The sequence below is a fragment of the Rhinoraja longicauda genome, chromosome 26 (genome assembly GCF_053455715.1).
Source record: "Rhinoraja longicauda isolate Sanriku21f chromosome 26, sRhiLon1.1, whole genome shotgun sequence".
NCBI lineage: Eukaryota > Metazoa > Chordata > Chondrichthyes > Rajiformes > Arhynchobatidae > Rhinoraja > Rhinoraja longicauda.
In genome coordinates this window covers 17,222,729-17,239,612 of record NC_135978.1, presented here as the reverse complement: position 1 = coordinate 17,239,612, position 16,884 = coordinate 17,222,729, and the positions used below count along the sequence as shown (strand labels likewise).

Below are 16,884 nucleotides of genomic sequence, written 5' to 3'. Positions count from 1 at the left end.
CTGTACGTCTTTGGAGTGTGGGAGGAAACCGAAGATCTCGGAGAAAACCCACGCAGGTCACGGGGAGAACGTACAAACTCCTTACAGTGCAGCACCCGTAGTCAGGATCGAACCTGTGTCTCCGGCGCTGCATTCGCTGTAAAGCAGCAACTCTACCGCTGCGCTACCGTGCCGCCCGGACTAGGACTAGAGATCATAGTCTCAGAATTAAAGGATGTTCTTTTAGAAAGGAGATGAGGAGGAATTTCTTTAGTCAGAGGGTGGTGAATCTGTGGAATTCTTTGCCACAGAAGGCAAAGTCAGTGGATATATTTAAGGCATAGATAGATAGATTCTTGATTAATACCGGTGCTGGAGGTCATGGAGAGAAGGCAGGAGAATGGGGTTTGGAGGGAGAGATAGATCAGCTATGATTGAATGGCGGAGTAGACTTGATGGGCCGAATGACCTAATTCTGCTCCTATCATTTATGAACTTTATGATCTTATGAAGTGTTCCACATCCAGCGGTTGCAGAGGATAGTGCTAGGGAGGGATGATTGTGGAGGGATGGGCAAATCAGGGAGGTGTGGATGTTGAGGTCGCTACAATAGGTGTTCCTGGACATTTGAAATGTTCTCGATTTTCAAGAAAACATGCACCTGGCTGTTCTTATTCTTACCCTGAACAACTTCTCTTTTGACATCTCTCACTTCCGACAAATCAAAGGCACAGCCCAAGGCACTTGCTTGGACCTTAGCTACACATCTCCTCTCTGCTTTCTGTATCCAAGCCAATTTAAAATCTAGGAAAAAAAAAACTGCAGGTGCTGGTTTAAATCGAAGGCAGGCACAAAATGCTGGAGTAACTCAGTGGGTCAGGCAGAATCTCGGGAGAGAAGGTATGGGTGACGTTTCATAGAAACATAGAAACATAGAAAATAGGTGCAGGAGTAGGCCATTCGGCCCTTCGAGCCTGCACCGCCATTCAATATGATCATGGCTGATCATCCAGCTCAGTAACCTGTACCTGCCGTCTCTCCATACCCCCTGATCCCTTTAGCCACAAGGGCCACGTCTAACTCCCTCTTAAATATAGCCAATGAACTGGCCTCAACTACCTTCTGTGGCAGAGAATTCCACAGACTCACCACTCTCTGTGTGAAGAAATGTTTTCTCATCTCGGTCCTATGAGATTTCGGGTCGAGACCCTTCCTCAGACTGATGTCCTAGATTAGAATAGATTAAAATAGATTAGAATCTATTTTGCTGCTAACATTATTATTCCATGGAATTCTATGTTGTTAATCTGCCTCTATCAGAAGCCTTGTGCATATCCATAATCATGACAATGCCACAAACTCTCATCATTTTGATTAACTCATCACATAATTGAGTCAGACTGATTCAGCATTTGACTCACGATAGCTGAATGTCTATTCTCATTTGCTGGCTGCACTCTTGTTATCTCATTTTTCACTTCCTTTCAGAGCCTTTATATTTAACCGGTTCTCATTTGGAACAATAAATGTGATTTGCATCGACCGCCTGCTTTCTCTGCTTCACTTTACTCTCTCTCTCTCTCTTTTGCCATCCGAGGAACCCTTTCGCTTGGCCCACCTTATGGCCATACCGTTCCCATGCCACCACCTCTTTCAATGTAGCCAGGCTCACTGTTGCCTGCCCACCTTTGATTTCCGTTCACCGGGATTAGATGCTGTGGAGTCATTCTCCACATGACAACAGATATCATTTCACAGGCCGTCCTCCTGAAGTTCTGTGTGGAAAGGAACTGTAGATGCTGGTATATACCTAAGATAGACACAAAGTGCTGGAGTAACTCAGCGGGTCAGGCAGCATCTCTGAAGAGATAGGATGGGTGACATTTTGGACCGAGACCCTTCTTCAGATTGAACTTATAGGGGAGTGAACTGGAGGGAAGTAAAGGCCAGAACATTGAAGTTCCCTCCCATATACTTTCAGTCTGAAGAAGGGTCCCGACTCTAAAACATCACCCATTCTTTTTCTCCAGAGATGCTGCCTGACCCGTTGAGTTACTCCAGCTCTGTGTCTATCCTACAGTTCTGTATCCCTTTCCATCAGTAACTTACATACGATGCTCGCTCTTCCCCAAGTGTTCCCTTCCTGAGACTTCGACACTTCCTTCCTCACTGGGACATGGGTACACTGATCTGGAGAAGAGGCTCGACCCAAAACATCGCCCATTCCTTCTCTCCTGAGATGCTGCCTGACCCGCTGAGTTACTCCAGCATTTTGTGATAACACTGATCTGGAGAGGCAAGTCCAGACTTTGTTGGTGCCTCCCATCTGTAGCTGGAATGAGATGCTAAATATAACAGAAATATAGGAGCAGAGGTAGTTTTTCTCATTCTCTGAGACTGCTCTGCCATCCAATACAACCATGCCTCATCAGTTATCACGATACCACATTCCCACATACCCCCCCATTCCCCTCAGCACCTTTTGTGCCTAGAAATGTTTCTATCTCTTTTGCAAAAGTTTTCAAGCAATTTGCCCATGACTGCACTGCGTGAATTCCACAGGTTCAACACCCTCCAAGTAAAAGGAATTCTCCGAACTCTCTTCCCCTATAACTTGAGACCCTCTCGTTCTGGACACCCCCGCAGAGAAAGTGTGTCATAACCTTCCAGTCCGCCACGATAAAGGGGTGACAGAGGACTGGATGAAGAATTTTACGCTTCGACTGAGAAAGGGACACGAGCACAAGTTGGCAATGAGAGGCCAGTCAGTTTAACCTGAGTGGAGAATATTTAGAAATGCTCAGTGAAGAATTGTGTCCATTCAGTCTTCCTCCGCAGGCCTTCTCATTCTTCCAGTTAGGAGGTCGCTGTGGACTTTCCTGAAGATTTCCCCATGACCACCATGGCTGTTGTCCCCCTGATAAAAGAGGGCTGTGATTCTGAGCAACCGAATGGGCCCATCCATTTCTACTCGTGTTAGTCAAGGCTTCTGAACAATTTCCAGGCAATCCCATTACGTAGTGGAAGTGCAGTATGCCAAAGAGTCGACAATCACCAACAATACTCACGTTTCATGAAGGTGGAAGCAGGCTTTTATTTTTAATATTGTGACTGGAAGCAGAACAGCAGAATTGTGCAAATTCTCAGTTCCCCTGTTTCTGATCAGGATAGCCCAAAATCCAATTAAAGTTAAATTACACAGATTAAAAACATACTTCAAACAGTGCACCATTCTGTCAACATGTTTGAACCCATAGATTTGCAGTACAAGTTGCAAACTTGCTGAAAGGTTGTGAAATGCTGCTTCAACACAATGCTTTAGAAATACATGGAATGCAAGGTCTAGTTGGGGTTATAAGGTGACTGATGATTTGCAAATAAGTAATCCAATCAAAGAATCAACTGATATATCATGAACCACAAGTGGTTTGTGTTTATCAAATTATATCCTTGACTAAATTATTGGCTTAAAATTTGCTGGCAGCTATCCAGATTATATCTGTAGTCTGTCGTTTGATACCAAATCAGATTTTAGTAAGTGATGTTTTCTGCCGCTTGCCAAGCTTATTATCCTTAGCGGCTTTTGTGGTGGAAGGGTTGGGAGGGACGGAGGGAGGGTTTGCTAGTTGGGGAAGAAAAAGGTTTTAGCAAGGGATTGCAAAGTGAAATGGACCAGTGAACTCAATGAGCAGATGATGCCAGATGGAGTTTAATGCAGGTAAATGAAAAATAGAACAATTTATAAAAGACGACCAAGTGGACCCATTGGGCCCAAACCACTCATTGGTGCAGCACCCTCTCTGCCCCCACTCCTCCCTCCCCTCCCCTCTCCCCCCCAAGCCCCCCCTCTCCCTCCCCCCTCGCCCCCTTCCCCTCCCTCCCCCCTTACCCCTCCCCCTCACCCCTCCCCCCTCCCCCTCCCCCTCCCCCCTCCCCCTCCCCCTCCCCCTCCCCCTCCCTCCCTCAATCCCTTCCCCTCCCTCTGCCTACCCCCCTCCGCCCTACCCCCTCCCCTCTCTCCCTCTCCCCTTCCCCTCCTCCCCCCTCTCCATCACCCCCCTCCCCCTCTCCCCCCTCACCCCAAGGGTTGCCTCCTCATTGGTGCAGCACCCTCTTCTCCCCCACTCCCTTCTCCCCCACTCCCCTCTCCCCCACTCCCCCCTTCACACCCCCTCTCGCGGATGTGACAGCCATCTTACGTAAGTACCAGATCAACGGAGCCCCAACTGCGCATGCGCGTTTTTTTAAACTTTAAAATGTGAATAACGTTAAAAATATAACACTGATTACAATGAAACTTCTTCCATAGGACCACGGGACGACGGTGAGTAAGGTGGGCCTACAATTGTCATGCTATCGTGTCCTGTTTTGGCTGTAGTTCAGGAACAAACGAACAAACGAGAGTTTTAGTATACAGATTTCAGAGATCTTGAAATTCTTGAACATAAATGTCATGTCAGTTTTTATCGCAAATTGTGAGTTCATAAAACAACTGAAACTTTTTATATACAAATGAAGCCTTTTATATATAAAGGGTATTAATGATAGCACACATTTGGTGCACTGTACTGTTCTGGTCCCTTTACCCAAAGCTAGATATACTTCCCATACAGGGTTCAATGAAAATCAGGTTAATCTATGAAATTGATAGTCCACTGAGCCTTACATCAGTGGTAGGGAAATTATTGAGGACAATTCCCAGGGTAGGATTTGCCTACATAGATCAACTTGCACTTTACCCTGTCCAAAACTGTTACAACTGTTTCGTTTCGTTGGGTTGCTGCTGTCTAAATTACCTAAATTATTGCATCGTATGGGAGGCGCATTCCCAATCTCGTTGTACCCCTGGGTACAATGACAATAAAGATATATTGTATTGTATTGTATTGTATTGTGTAGACTTGTTAGGGACAGTGAGCATAGCTTTGTGCAGGGGAGGTCATGTCTCACAAATTGATTGAGTTTTTTGACGTGACAACAAAAATGATTAAAGGGGGTACGGCAGTGGATGTTGTCTCCATGGACTTCAGTAAAACATTTGACAAAGCCCCCCCATGATAGTCTGCTCAAGATTTAGGTCACATGGAGTCCACGGTGAGTTGGTAACTTGGATTCAAAATTAACTTGGTTATAGAAAGCAGATGGTCGCAATGGAGGGGTGATATTCTGTCTGGAGATCTGTGATCGGTTGCTTTCCACAGTCATCAGTGTGCACTGCATTCGCAGGATGTTTTTATTAGAACAGAGATGAGGAAAACCTTTTTTAGTCAGAGAGTTGTGAATCTGTGGAATTCTCTGCCTCAGAGGGCAGTGGAGGCCAATTCTCTGAATACATTCAAGAGAGAGCTAGATAGAGCTCTTAAGGATAGCGGAGTCAGGGGGTATGGGGAGAAGGCAGGAACGGGGTACTGATTGAGAATGATCAGCCATGATCACATTGAATGGCGGTGCTGGCTCGAAGGGCCGAATGGCCTACTCCTGCACCTATTGTCTATTGTCTATTGTCTATTATACCACAATGTGACATGTTAAAAAGTGTAATAAACGTGTGTTTGGAAGAACATTCAATAGTCTGGACAACTTCCTCGTCCAACACGGGCGGCATGGTGGTGCAGTGGTTGAGCTACTGCCTTCCAGAGACCGGGTTTGATCCTGACTGTACGGAGTTTGTACGTTCTCCCCGTGACTGCGTGGGTTTTCTCCGAGATACTCGGTTTCCTCCCACACTCCAAAGACGTGTAGGTTTATTGGCTTGGTGTAAATGTAAAATTTACCCTTGTGTGTGTAGGGTGGTGTTAGTGTGCGGGGATTGCTAGTCGGTGCGGACTAGCAGGGCCGAAGGGCCTGTTTCCGCGCTGTTTCCGCGCTGTATCTCTAAACTAAACTAAACCACCAAATTCCCGAACATGCTGGATTACCCAATGGACAACTCCTGGGAAATGCCACAGTACACTTCCCTTTTGTTTAATAAACTATCTCCCACTTCTACTCCATATCCTATTCTCACCCAGTTTTCCATCCATGTTGCTGCAGCCTCTTTCATTCGATGACCTTCAATCTTGTAGACAAGCCTATTACGTGGTATTTCATCAAAACTATTTGGGAATACATGACTAACAGAACAATTATATTTCCTTCCACAATGCTTTTACTTAATCAAAAACTCTACCACAATCAGTTCTTACATAGGTTCAAAGAGAAAATCTGAAAATCAGCCTTAGCAGGAAATGGGTTGTTGCATAAAAAAGTATTGAACACACAAAAGAAGAATACGCTGTAAATATCTGTCGCTTTGACAATGTAGTTCTGGTCTCTGTGCATAAGGGAGTATTGAATTGCCTTACAGATGGTAAAGCATAAAGGAGAGAAGGGCTAAACCAAGTTGGTTTGTCTAATTTTAGTCGGGTGTAACTTATTGGAATGCATTATAAAGAAGGCTATAAATCTTTACTCGGAAAGGTACAGGTAAATCAGGTACAGTTGGCATAGATTTGTTGTGAGAAGGTCATGTCTGACTAATGTGATTGAATTTTTCATGAGGTAATAGGAAGGTCAAAGAGGCTGGTGCCTTTGATGTGGACTATATGAAATAGAGCCAGATCCTACATGACAGGCAAGGCAAAAACAGGATCCATGGGGGAGTGGCAAATAGAGTCCAAAATTAGCCCAGCGGTCGGAAGCAAAGGGTAACAATTGATGGGTGTTTTTGCTTGTGACAGGAAAACTGCAAATCAATGGGATTTCACAAGGTTCAGTGTTTGGTCCCTTGCTGTGGTAAGATATATTAATGAATGAGACCTCCATGTTTCGGTCATGAGAGAGACCTTTGCTGATCGTACAAGAATTAATCCTATGCTATTTAGTGTTTGGAATGTTGTCGACAGTAGGAAGATGTGGACGGTCTGGTCAGCGAGACTGGTAAGTAACAAATGGAATTTCAGCCAGAGCTGACGCATTTGGAAATGTGCGATAATGCAAGAATGCACAGACATGAAGTGAGGAAGAGGATAAGAGTGGCGTTGCACTGTTCATTCATAGATCCTTAAAACAAGTGGGAAAGGTCAACACTGTGATTAAAAAGGCAATATGGATGCTTTTCTTTCATTACCTCAGGTGCTGAAGAGAAGAGTAGGAACATATTTGTTGGAACAGTGTACAATGTTAGCAGGATCATATTTCAATTACTGTGTTCAGTTCTGGTCACCTTATTACATAGAACATATCAATAGAATAGTCCAGCATAAAATTCTCTGCCTCAGAAGGCAGTGGAGGCCAATTCTCTGAATGCATTCAAGAGAGAGCTAGATAGAGCTCTTAAGGATAGTGGAGTCAGGGGATATGGGGAGAAGGCAGGAACGGGGTACTGATTGAGAATGATCAGCCATGATCACATTGAATGGTGGTGCTGGCTCGAAGGGCCGAATGGCCTACTCCTGCACCTATTGTCTATTGTCTATAAAGCAGGCCCTTCTTCCCGTGTTATACATGTACACACTATGCGGATTTAAGTTGCACATCTACGTGCATGTGGTCTATATCCCTTAATTCCCCGCTTGTCTAAATGCCTGTTAAACATTGTAGGCACCTACCACACCCTCTGTAAAAAGAAATTCCCATGCTAACGTCCTTTCAACTTTACTCCTGTCACTTAAAGCGATATTGTCTCGTATGTTAAATAATACCCCTCTACTCCCTCTCCCTTTCTTGTGTCCCCCATCCCAGTGTGCTCCCATTTCTCCCACCATCCTGCCACTTTTTTCCCCGCCCCATCCCTTTCCACCTATGTCCCTCCCTCTGACTTCACATTTCTCTCCTCTGTTTACCTGCCACTATTTTGTCTCCTTTTCATCTCTAGCCTTTGTCACTTAATTCCCCCCATCTGCCAATCAAGCCACCGTCACCTGTATCCATTTATCTGAAGAAGGGTCTCGACCCGAAACGTCACCTGTTCCTTTTCTCCAGAGATGCAGCCTGACCCCTTGAGTTACTCCAGCGTTTTGTGTCTATCTCTATTTATCACTTGCCAGGCTTTGTCCTTCCCCCACCTCTCTATACCAACCGTCTTCCCCCTACGACTATCAGTCTGTAAAAAGGTCTGACCCGAAACGTCACCTGTTCATTCCCTTCACAGATTATACCTGACCCGCGAAGTTACTGCAGCACTTTGTGATTAGCTCAAGGTTCCAGCATCTGCAATTCCTCATGTGTCTATCTCGTATTTGACATTTCCATCTTGTGAGAAATAATTCCACTATCTATCCTGTCCATGCCACTCTTCAGCCACCGATGCTCCATAGAAAACTATTCTTATCGGATTGGACTGGAGATGAAAGAATGGAGATTTACCAGGATGTCGCCAGGATTAAAAATTTGCAGTTGAGAGGAAGGGTTGGATTATCTGGGAATGTTTTCTCTTGAAACAGAGGAAAATATGTCAATAAAACTGAATAATATTACGAGGGGCCCAGACATAGTTCAGAGGAAGGCACTAATCCCCTTAGTAGAGGGGCTAAAAACAGGGCCATTGATTTTAAACTATTTGGTGGAAAGATTTGAGGCAAGATCATAGAAGGATTTGTCACTCATTGCCTGAATGGTAAGAGTCCAGAGCCTTCATCAAAATGAAACTCCACCTGGGTGTATACTGTAAATACCATGACCTGTCGGTCTGCAGACCTGGTGAGAGTTGATCGGGCAGCAAACGGCCTCCTTCTGTGACAAATATCCTCCATGAATTTACGAATGCCTTTCAGAAATGTATGCTGGCTTTCTCCAATCAATCGTACTCTTCCCTGACTGCTATCTCTGTCCCTGGTTATTTATTCTGGATTATCCTTATTGCTGGAGTTAAATTTCCAGGACTCTAGTAACTACCTTTATCCTTCCACACGGTTTCAATCCACACCCTCTCGATCTGTGACAGGCAAGCATCCATTGCAATTTTTTTCCAAATTCTTTTCATGTAAATAACGACCGGTGGGAGCACGTTTAATATGTGTGCGCGTGTGGGTGTGTGTTGAATGGCCTCTCTTTCTTGTTGCAGGAGCAGGCCATCTGGAACTATGTGACCATGGTTCTCGAGAGGATGTGACTGGCGGCTCCTGGAATATGCATGACCTCAGCCTACCTGCACCAAGTGTCCTACAACGGCATGGTGACAACTTTCAAAATAGCAATCCTTGGAGCGCAAGGGGTTGGGAAATCAGCAATTGTGCACCAGTTTCTCTACAACGATTACAGTGACCACTACATGCCCACAAAAGCACGGCACATCTACCTGCCTGCAGTGGTCATGAACCAGCATGTGCACGACCTACAGATAATGGACTTCCCGCCCATTCCATCCTTCCCAGTCAACACTCTGCAGGTAATTTACTCTGCTGTTTACAGCTTCCGCAGGTCACAAGAGTGATATCATTCCCTGATTACTGAGCGGGAGACCTCTGCAAACCAGCGGCGGGCATTCAATTCCAGTTTGTACCCAGTTTTTCTGACTCATGGCAAAATCATTAGCTGAGAGGAGTTCATACATTGAAGGTATTTTGGCCTCATTGTTATTTCACATCCTCTTCATTTCTTGGGACTATTTTAATTTGCCTTCTCGTGCTTTAGAAACATAGAACCATAGAAAATAGGTGCAGGAGGAGGCCATTTGGCCCTTCAAGCCAGCACCGCCATTCATTGTGATCATGGCTGATCATCTACAATCGGTAACCTGTGCCTGACTTCTTCCCATATCCCTTGATTCCACTAGCCCCTAGAGCTCTATCTAACTGTCTTTTAAATTCATCCAATGAATTGGCCTCCATTGCCTTCTGTGGCAGAGAATTCCACAAATTCACAACTCTGGGTGAAAAAGTTTCTTCTCACCTCAATTTTAAATGGCCTCCCCTTTATTCTTGGACTGTGTCCCCTGGTTCTGAACTCCCCCAACATTGGGAACATTTTTCCTGCATCTAGCTTGTCCAGTCCTTTTATAATTTTATACGTCTCTATAAGATCCCCTCTCATCCTTCTAAACTCCAGTGAATACAAGCCCAGTCTTTCCAAACTTTCCTCATATGACAGTCCCTCCATCCCAAGGATTAACCTCGTGAACCTACGCTGCTTTCACCAGGTATCCCTTTCCTTCATCTTAACACGAAAATCTGCACATGCTGGAAATCTGAAATTTAAAAAAAATTAAAACACTGGAAACACTCAGCAGTTAACATATGACCTTTGAAGGCACTTTCAGTTGCCATGTCCTTTCATTCTGCTTTCTGGTGTTACCCAGTTTCATTATCCTCTGACTCTAGATGGTAGGATTATCAATCTACCAGCTTGTCATTGAATTGCATATCTTGAATGCTCTTGATATCTTTATCTGTAATGTTTGTTATGGTGGACTAACTTAAACTTTATTCCTCATTAATCCCTTGTTTCTAATTTACTGCCGCGATGTAGGCATCGCTGGCAAAGTTGCATTTATTGCCTGTCAGTGGTTCTGAGTAAGTGTTGGCAGTTAAAAGTGATTGAAGAGATATCTTGCATGGCTAACATCCCACTGATGGGTTTTTACAAGGGCTTTATAGTCATTTAAAAAAAATCATATCTATATTTCCAAATTACACTTTTAAGGACTGAATACAAATTGTTGCCACTCATGCACTCATTTTCTAGGTCTCCATTTAAACAAGTCTAATCATTACATTCTTCACTCCAGTTGGGCTAACAATCCAAAGAAATTCAAACATTGACTTCCATTTTAAATTGACCTTTTGGAAAATTAACTGCCTCAGGTTTTACTGGGCCCTGGTGTGTTGAAGTAAAAATGAACGTAATTCTCAACTACTCTTCCCATGACATTCATTTGCAAAATGGGCAATGGTAAATCTCCATGTAAAGATTCCTCAAAGAATATCTGGCACTTAGACCCGATCAACCTGAGATTACGGTTAGATCAAGAAATACTCCAAATTGTGCAGAAACCTCACGTCCAGCTCTAATTTAAAACTAAAGTTAAAACTTGAGTTTAGGGTTGGATGTACAACTATACTCATTAACTCCCGGATCTATCCCCATAATCTTTATATTTATAATTCTCTTTTTTCTTTGCTTTCTCTCTATTAGTTTATAGTCTTTTTTTTCAGTCTCTTTTCATCTTTATTTTTTCTTTAAAAATTGAAGCTATGTAAGAATTCTATAACCAGTTTGTCGTTTATTATTATTTGTACATATGCGTTAAAAAAATTTAAAAAAAAAAAAAAGAAACGGGAGAACACAGATGCTGTTCTATCTCCACACTGGAGGTCAAATAGACTCATGGATTCTGCCGCCTAGAAAGGCCCATGTTGCAGGAGCATAGCTTGGAGATATGGTTACATATTAAAACCCCCCCTTGTGTATCAAATGGACCAGAAACAGCTGGCAATCTCTGCTTTGAATTTTTTACAGACTCTGGGATTTTTTTCCCTCCCACAAAATCAAACAAAGACATTTTGCTAATAATGAGATTGTCATTAGGATGTGTTTGTTGAGCGTACAGATTGTCACATTGCACGGCCATTGTTCAATTAGTTGCTATATTGTACATAGATTGGCAACAAAGCGTTACACATTGTTGTACTTTTGAATGGAAAGTGGATATCAATGGTACGACCAAAGTTTATTGTCTAATCCTATTTGCTCTCAAGAAGATGATGGCCAGATATTCTTTTAAAACTGCATCAGTCTGTGCTGAAACTATTCCCAGAGGCATTTTGAGTGGAAATCTTACAGACAGATCCGGTGCTCATGAGGGACGATGATACATTCCAAGTCAAGTGGTGCCAGGTGTGTGAATGTTGAAAATGTTGCATCTCTCATGAGCTATTTATATACAGAGAATTTGGAAATGGTATTGAGCATGTTGTAATCAACAGCAGATATTGTACCCCCACTCTAACCAGTGGAGTGCATTTCCCTTGTTACCCATGGACATCAATAACACCAGAGCTCCCGATGATGCACTGATCTTCATGGTATATAGACGGGACTTTTTTTCCCCACAAGGACAACGTCATCATGCACAGAAGCATCAACCATCGGTAGATTGGTGAAGGAAGGTTATGTGGGTTGTCCTTTGTTATAGAGTCATTGAGTCATAGTCAAAGAGGAATACAGTGTGGAAACAGGCCCTTCAGCCCAACTTGCCCACACTGGCCAACATGTCCTAGTTACACTACTCCCACCTGCCCATATTTGATCCATATCCCTCCAGACCTGTCCTATCCATGTCTAACTGTTCCATAAATGTTGGGATAGTCCCTGCCATAACTACCTCCTCTGGCAGCTTGTTCCATACACCCACCACCCTCACCAGCTGAGGAGAGGGCAGGGGAGTTAGTGGCAATGAGGAGGAGGAGGTCCCTCGTCCACTCTTGCAAACAAAAAGAACAATTTGATGTCAAATGTGGGCAAGAGGAGGCAGGTGGTGTGAGATGTCCTCACCTACTCTCTCTGCTGTAGCTGTGTGGGGTGGAGGGAAATATGTGCAGAGGTCCATGAGTACAAACCCAGTGAGTTGGCCCCAGTCCGTGGCCTGTGGAGAGACGCCTTGTGCCGTAGCCGAGAGATTGCACACCATAGGTGCCCCACTATGCATTGAAGCCCCTTCGGCAATCACAAAAGGGTCTGATATCGGATCACCTTCTGAAATATGACCAGTATGAACAGAATGGCAGCTGATTCAATATAAGTAGAACATCCATTGGAAATGAAAGATCAACGCCCTGGAGTGTTTTAGGAGAGCATAGTCACCATGAACTTCTGACCCAGCAGAGGGGAACAACAGTAGAAGATGTTGAGGAAGATCGTAAATTTACCAGATGCAAAGACAGGAAGTGAGTCATTGTCCTTACAGTCAGCATTGGAGAATGTAGAAAGGGGCACTGGCTCAGTAACACTGTGGGTGAATAGGGAAATGCACAATAACAATAATGGTGAGTGAAAGTGTGGGCACGGACTGGAATATTGTTAGAGGTTGGGCATAAGCCACAGATTCAGTAACACGGTTGGAGTGAGTGCAGGCAATAGGCTCACTAACACTGTTGGAGTGGGTGCAAGGCACAGACTCAATAACACTGTTGGAGTGGGTGCCAGGCACAGACTCACTAACACTGTTGGAGTGGGTGCAAGGCACAGACTCAATAACACGGTTGGAGTGGGTGCAAGGCACAGACTCAATAACACTGTTGGAGTGGGTGCAAGGCACAGACTCAATAACACTGTTGGAGTGTGGATACTGGGTATGGACTCAGAAAAACTGTGAGAGGATGGGTTCTGGGTACAGACTCAGTCTCAGTTTGGAGGGCAGTTTGGTGCAGTAGGGGGAGTTTGTTAAAGGACCTTAGTCTTGCCAAGGTTGTATGTAACGCCTGGTGAAGGAGTCGATGATATATTTGAGCTCGTATGAGTGGCCTGCAAATCGCAGCTTGACTGCTAATATTGAGGTGACCTCAGTCAAGGTTGAACAGTTCCCATTTAATACTGAAGATTAGCTCCATTCCTGTGGGAAGCTTTGTTGGAAACGAGGTGCAACTTTACAGCGAGAAAGATTAAGATAAGATCAAGGAAGGTTGTTTGTCCTTGGTCTTCACTGGCAATGGTTCTGTTGCATATATGTTGGCTCTTATTATAGTTTGCGTGCCATCTTGTAGCAAAAACAAAATGGACGTGTACTTAATGAGAAGGCTCTGCATTCCTGCCTGATTGATGCAGTTGACGGCAGTAATGAGGTTGAGGAAGGGCAGAAATAGTGACTAATGCAGCTATCTGAAAGTTTCTGAGAGTTGTCATGTCCACTGTGCATGGATTTCAATTAATGGGAGAGAGCTCTTCAGCCGCTGATGGGCAGCAGATGAGGAGAACCCCCTGTGTTCTTCCCTGTGACAAACAGCACAGAAGCCTCTTTCTAGTTACCATAGCCAAACTTGCCTTTGTTCTTGAATGATGGTTATTATGGCATCTCTGAGGTTCCTAGGTGTTCCCTCCTCTTCCCAGATTCAGACAGTGAGATTGTGGTTTCAGAGCTCAGCACTATTGAGTCTTGTTATTTTTACTTAGTTGGGATGTAGCCCTCGTGACATCTTGTCCATCGGGAATTGCATTGTCCAGCCTGCAAACGTTGCTGCAAGGTAGGAATCATAGATAGGGAGGTCTTTGAAGTATTCCATCCTGCCACTGGTTGGTCTACTCTATTTTCTCCATCAACATGAGCTCAAAACATGAATGTGAATAGGACCATTGCCACAGGTAAAACAGTGTTGAACTTCTCAAGGATCCTGCTAGACTGGCTCACAGGCAACCTGTCAACGCACAGCGTAAAGAAACTGAAAGGATTCCACAACTTTTGGCTGTCCTGAAGTCCACCGGAATTGGCATCTATGAAGAGACTCGTTGTTTCTTTACCAAGAAGGACCAGGCTGTTTTGATGAGAAATGTGTCACATGCAGTTCGCTCTATTTTTCCTTTCTAGAAACAGGAGGTTGAGGAGATCTTTGACAGAAGTGCAGAACAATGTGATGGATGTTGCAAAGAAAAACGCTGTAAATTGAAACAACCAGGACCAGGAGATAACGGTTAAGGTTTTAAGCAAGAGACTCCTGAGAACGTATAGATGACCTTTCTTACACGTCAAGCGATAGTCACCAGGGAACTAAAGATGGTGTGAGAGATGAACAGAGGAGAGCCACACAGGGGAAAATAACTTGCAGGGATAATGAGAACAGGGTATGTGAACAGGACTGGTTGGATTGTTCTGCAGACAGATGGCATGCACTCAGTGGGTTCAATGGCCTCCGTCTGTGCCATGATGATGCAGCTGGGTGCATTAGGATTAGCATTGGAGAGCAGTTTATTGGGTATAGATTCAGAACCTCTGGCACAGAGTTGGGTACATGGTGTATGTCTAGAATTGATATCAAGCACTGGGGATTCCAGCAAAGACTGATTCACTATGAAGAGCAGAGAAACACAGAGATGCCTTCAGAGAGTTGGATGCTAGGTAAAAGCACAGAGTGAATAATAGAGATTAGACCTTTTGTGCAGACTCAGGGAAAGCATCAGAGAGTGTTGCACTAGGTTCAAGCTCAGGATAACAGTCGCAGATAAAATAAAAACAGAAAATGCTGGAAACACTCAGCAGGTCAGGCTGAATCTGTGGGAAGAAAAGCAGACTCAACATTTTGGATTTAAACTTTAAAAATTCAGAACTGACAAAGTCTTTGACTTGAAACATTAACTCCGTTTCACTTTGCACAGAGGCTACATGACCTGCTGAGTGTTACCCCAATTTTTCATAATAATTGTATAGTGCAGAATGGAGCACAAAATCATCAAAGTGTCAGCCTCTCAAAGATACTGCACTTGGATAATATATAGTACAATAGGAAATTATTGATCTACAACCAAGAGATGAGATTGTCGGTCTGATGAAGGGTCTCGACCCGAAATGTCATCCATTCCTTCTCTCCAGAAAATGCTGCCTGTCCCGCTGAGTTACTCCAGCATTTTGATCTACAACCAAGAGATGAGGTTGTTGCTTGAAGCCACGCTCCTGATTTACAGAGCAGCAGTTAGCCTTGTTTGTGTGACAACTGGATTGATTGTCCAAAGATGAAGGCAGTGAAACGATTATCTCCAGGTCATGTAATTGTTGTTCTGTAAGACTGTCCTTTGGGTGATGGTGACTTCAGTCTGGAGGTGACAGGTTGTGGCAGCTTCAGCTTGTAAATCACACACACCCTGACCAACCACTTCCTTCATGACCGGAATAACAAGATTTGAATTCATTTGTCATAGAGTCATAAAAACATAGAAAAATAGGGGTATGGGGAGAAGGCAGGAATGGGGTACTGATTGAGAATGATCAGCCATGATCACATTGAATGGCGGTGCTGGCTCGAAGGGCCGAATGGCCTCCTCCTGCACCTATTGCCTATTGTCTATAAAAATAGGTGCAGACGTAGGCCAATCGGCCCATTCAGCTAGCATCGCCATTCAATATGATCACGGCTGATCATCTAAAATCAGTACCCCGTTCCTGCTTTTTCCCCCATATCCCTTGATTCCTTTAACCCTAAGAGATAAATCAAACTCTCATGGGATCTTACAGCTTGGAAACAGGCCCTTCAGTCCAACCAACCAGCCCACACTGGCCCATCTACACTAATCCCACCTGCCTGCATGTGGCTCACATCTCTCTAAACCTGTTCTATCCATGATCCTGGGTCTTGGGATGTTATATGCATTACTCACTCATATGTTGGCAGTAGTTTTGTGTACTACGTGGCCCTCTTTGTAGGGTATGTCTACCTTCTGCCAGTATTGTTTTCAAAACATTAATATATACTCTTCGCCGAGCTTCTAAGGGTTCAAATTAAAACCAGATACTTAGTAATTCATGTGCCCACAGATGGCTGTGCTGTGTGGCCATGAGACAATGCGTCAATGGCCATTTTGGTTGTGATTCCACCATTGTATTGCCTGAGGGTGCCGTCTTCAGTGCTTGTGAGTTCTGTACTAGGATGAGGACAGTGTGAGGAGATGGCGTTGGCAGTCATAATAATTGCAGAGTGCAGAATATGGAGCACAAAATCATCGAAGTATCTGAATGGATCTGTCGCGATTCAGGTCTGCAAGCAAGTGAGCACCAAAAGGAGTAAAGGTGTGGGCATGATGGGAGTGAGGTAAAGGGCGGTGGGAGTTAGGGTGGGAGTTAGGGTCCCCACAATACCCCTCCCCCTCACCCCATACTTCTAATGCTGAGATCATGTTCGAGTCACTTGGGAAAGTGCCCAGTTGAATGAGGCAAACAGCATCAGTCTGAAGAGGTGTCTGCCCTGAAATGTCATCTGTCCATTTCCATCCACAAATTCTGCCTGA

At 44.3% G+C, this 16,884-nt stretch overlaps 1 protein-coding gene across 4 annotated transcripts in view; it reads left to right on the top strand.

The window, feature by feature from the left end:
* Positions 1-16,884, top strand: part of rasl10b (RAS like family 10 member B) — an 84,530-nt gene that overhangs the window by 6,945 nt on the left and 60,701 nt on the right. For all 4 annotated transcript variants that reach the window (XM_078422331.1, XM_078422332.1, XM_078422334.1 and 1 more), the window contains one exon: positions 9,023-9,346. In XM_078422331.1, coding sequence (XP_078278457.1) covers positions 9,092-9,346 — 255 coding nt within the window. In that variant the 5' untranslated portion in view covers positions 9,023-9,091. The remainder of the gene's footprint in view (positions 1-9,022; positions 9,347-16,884) is intronic.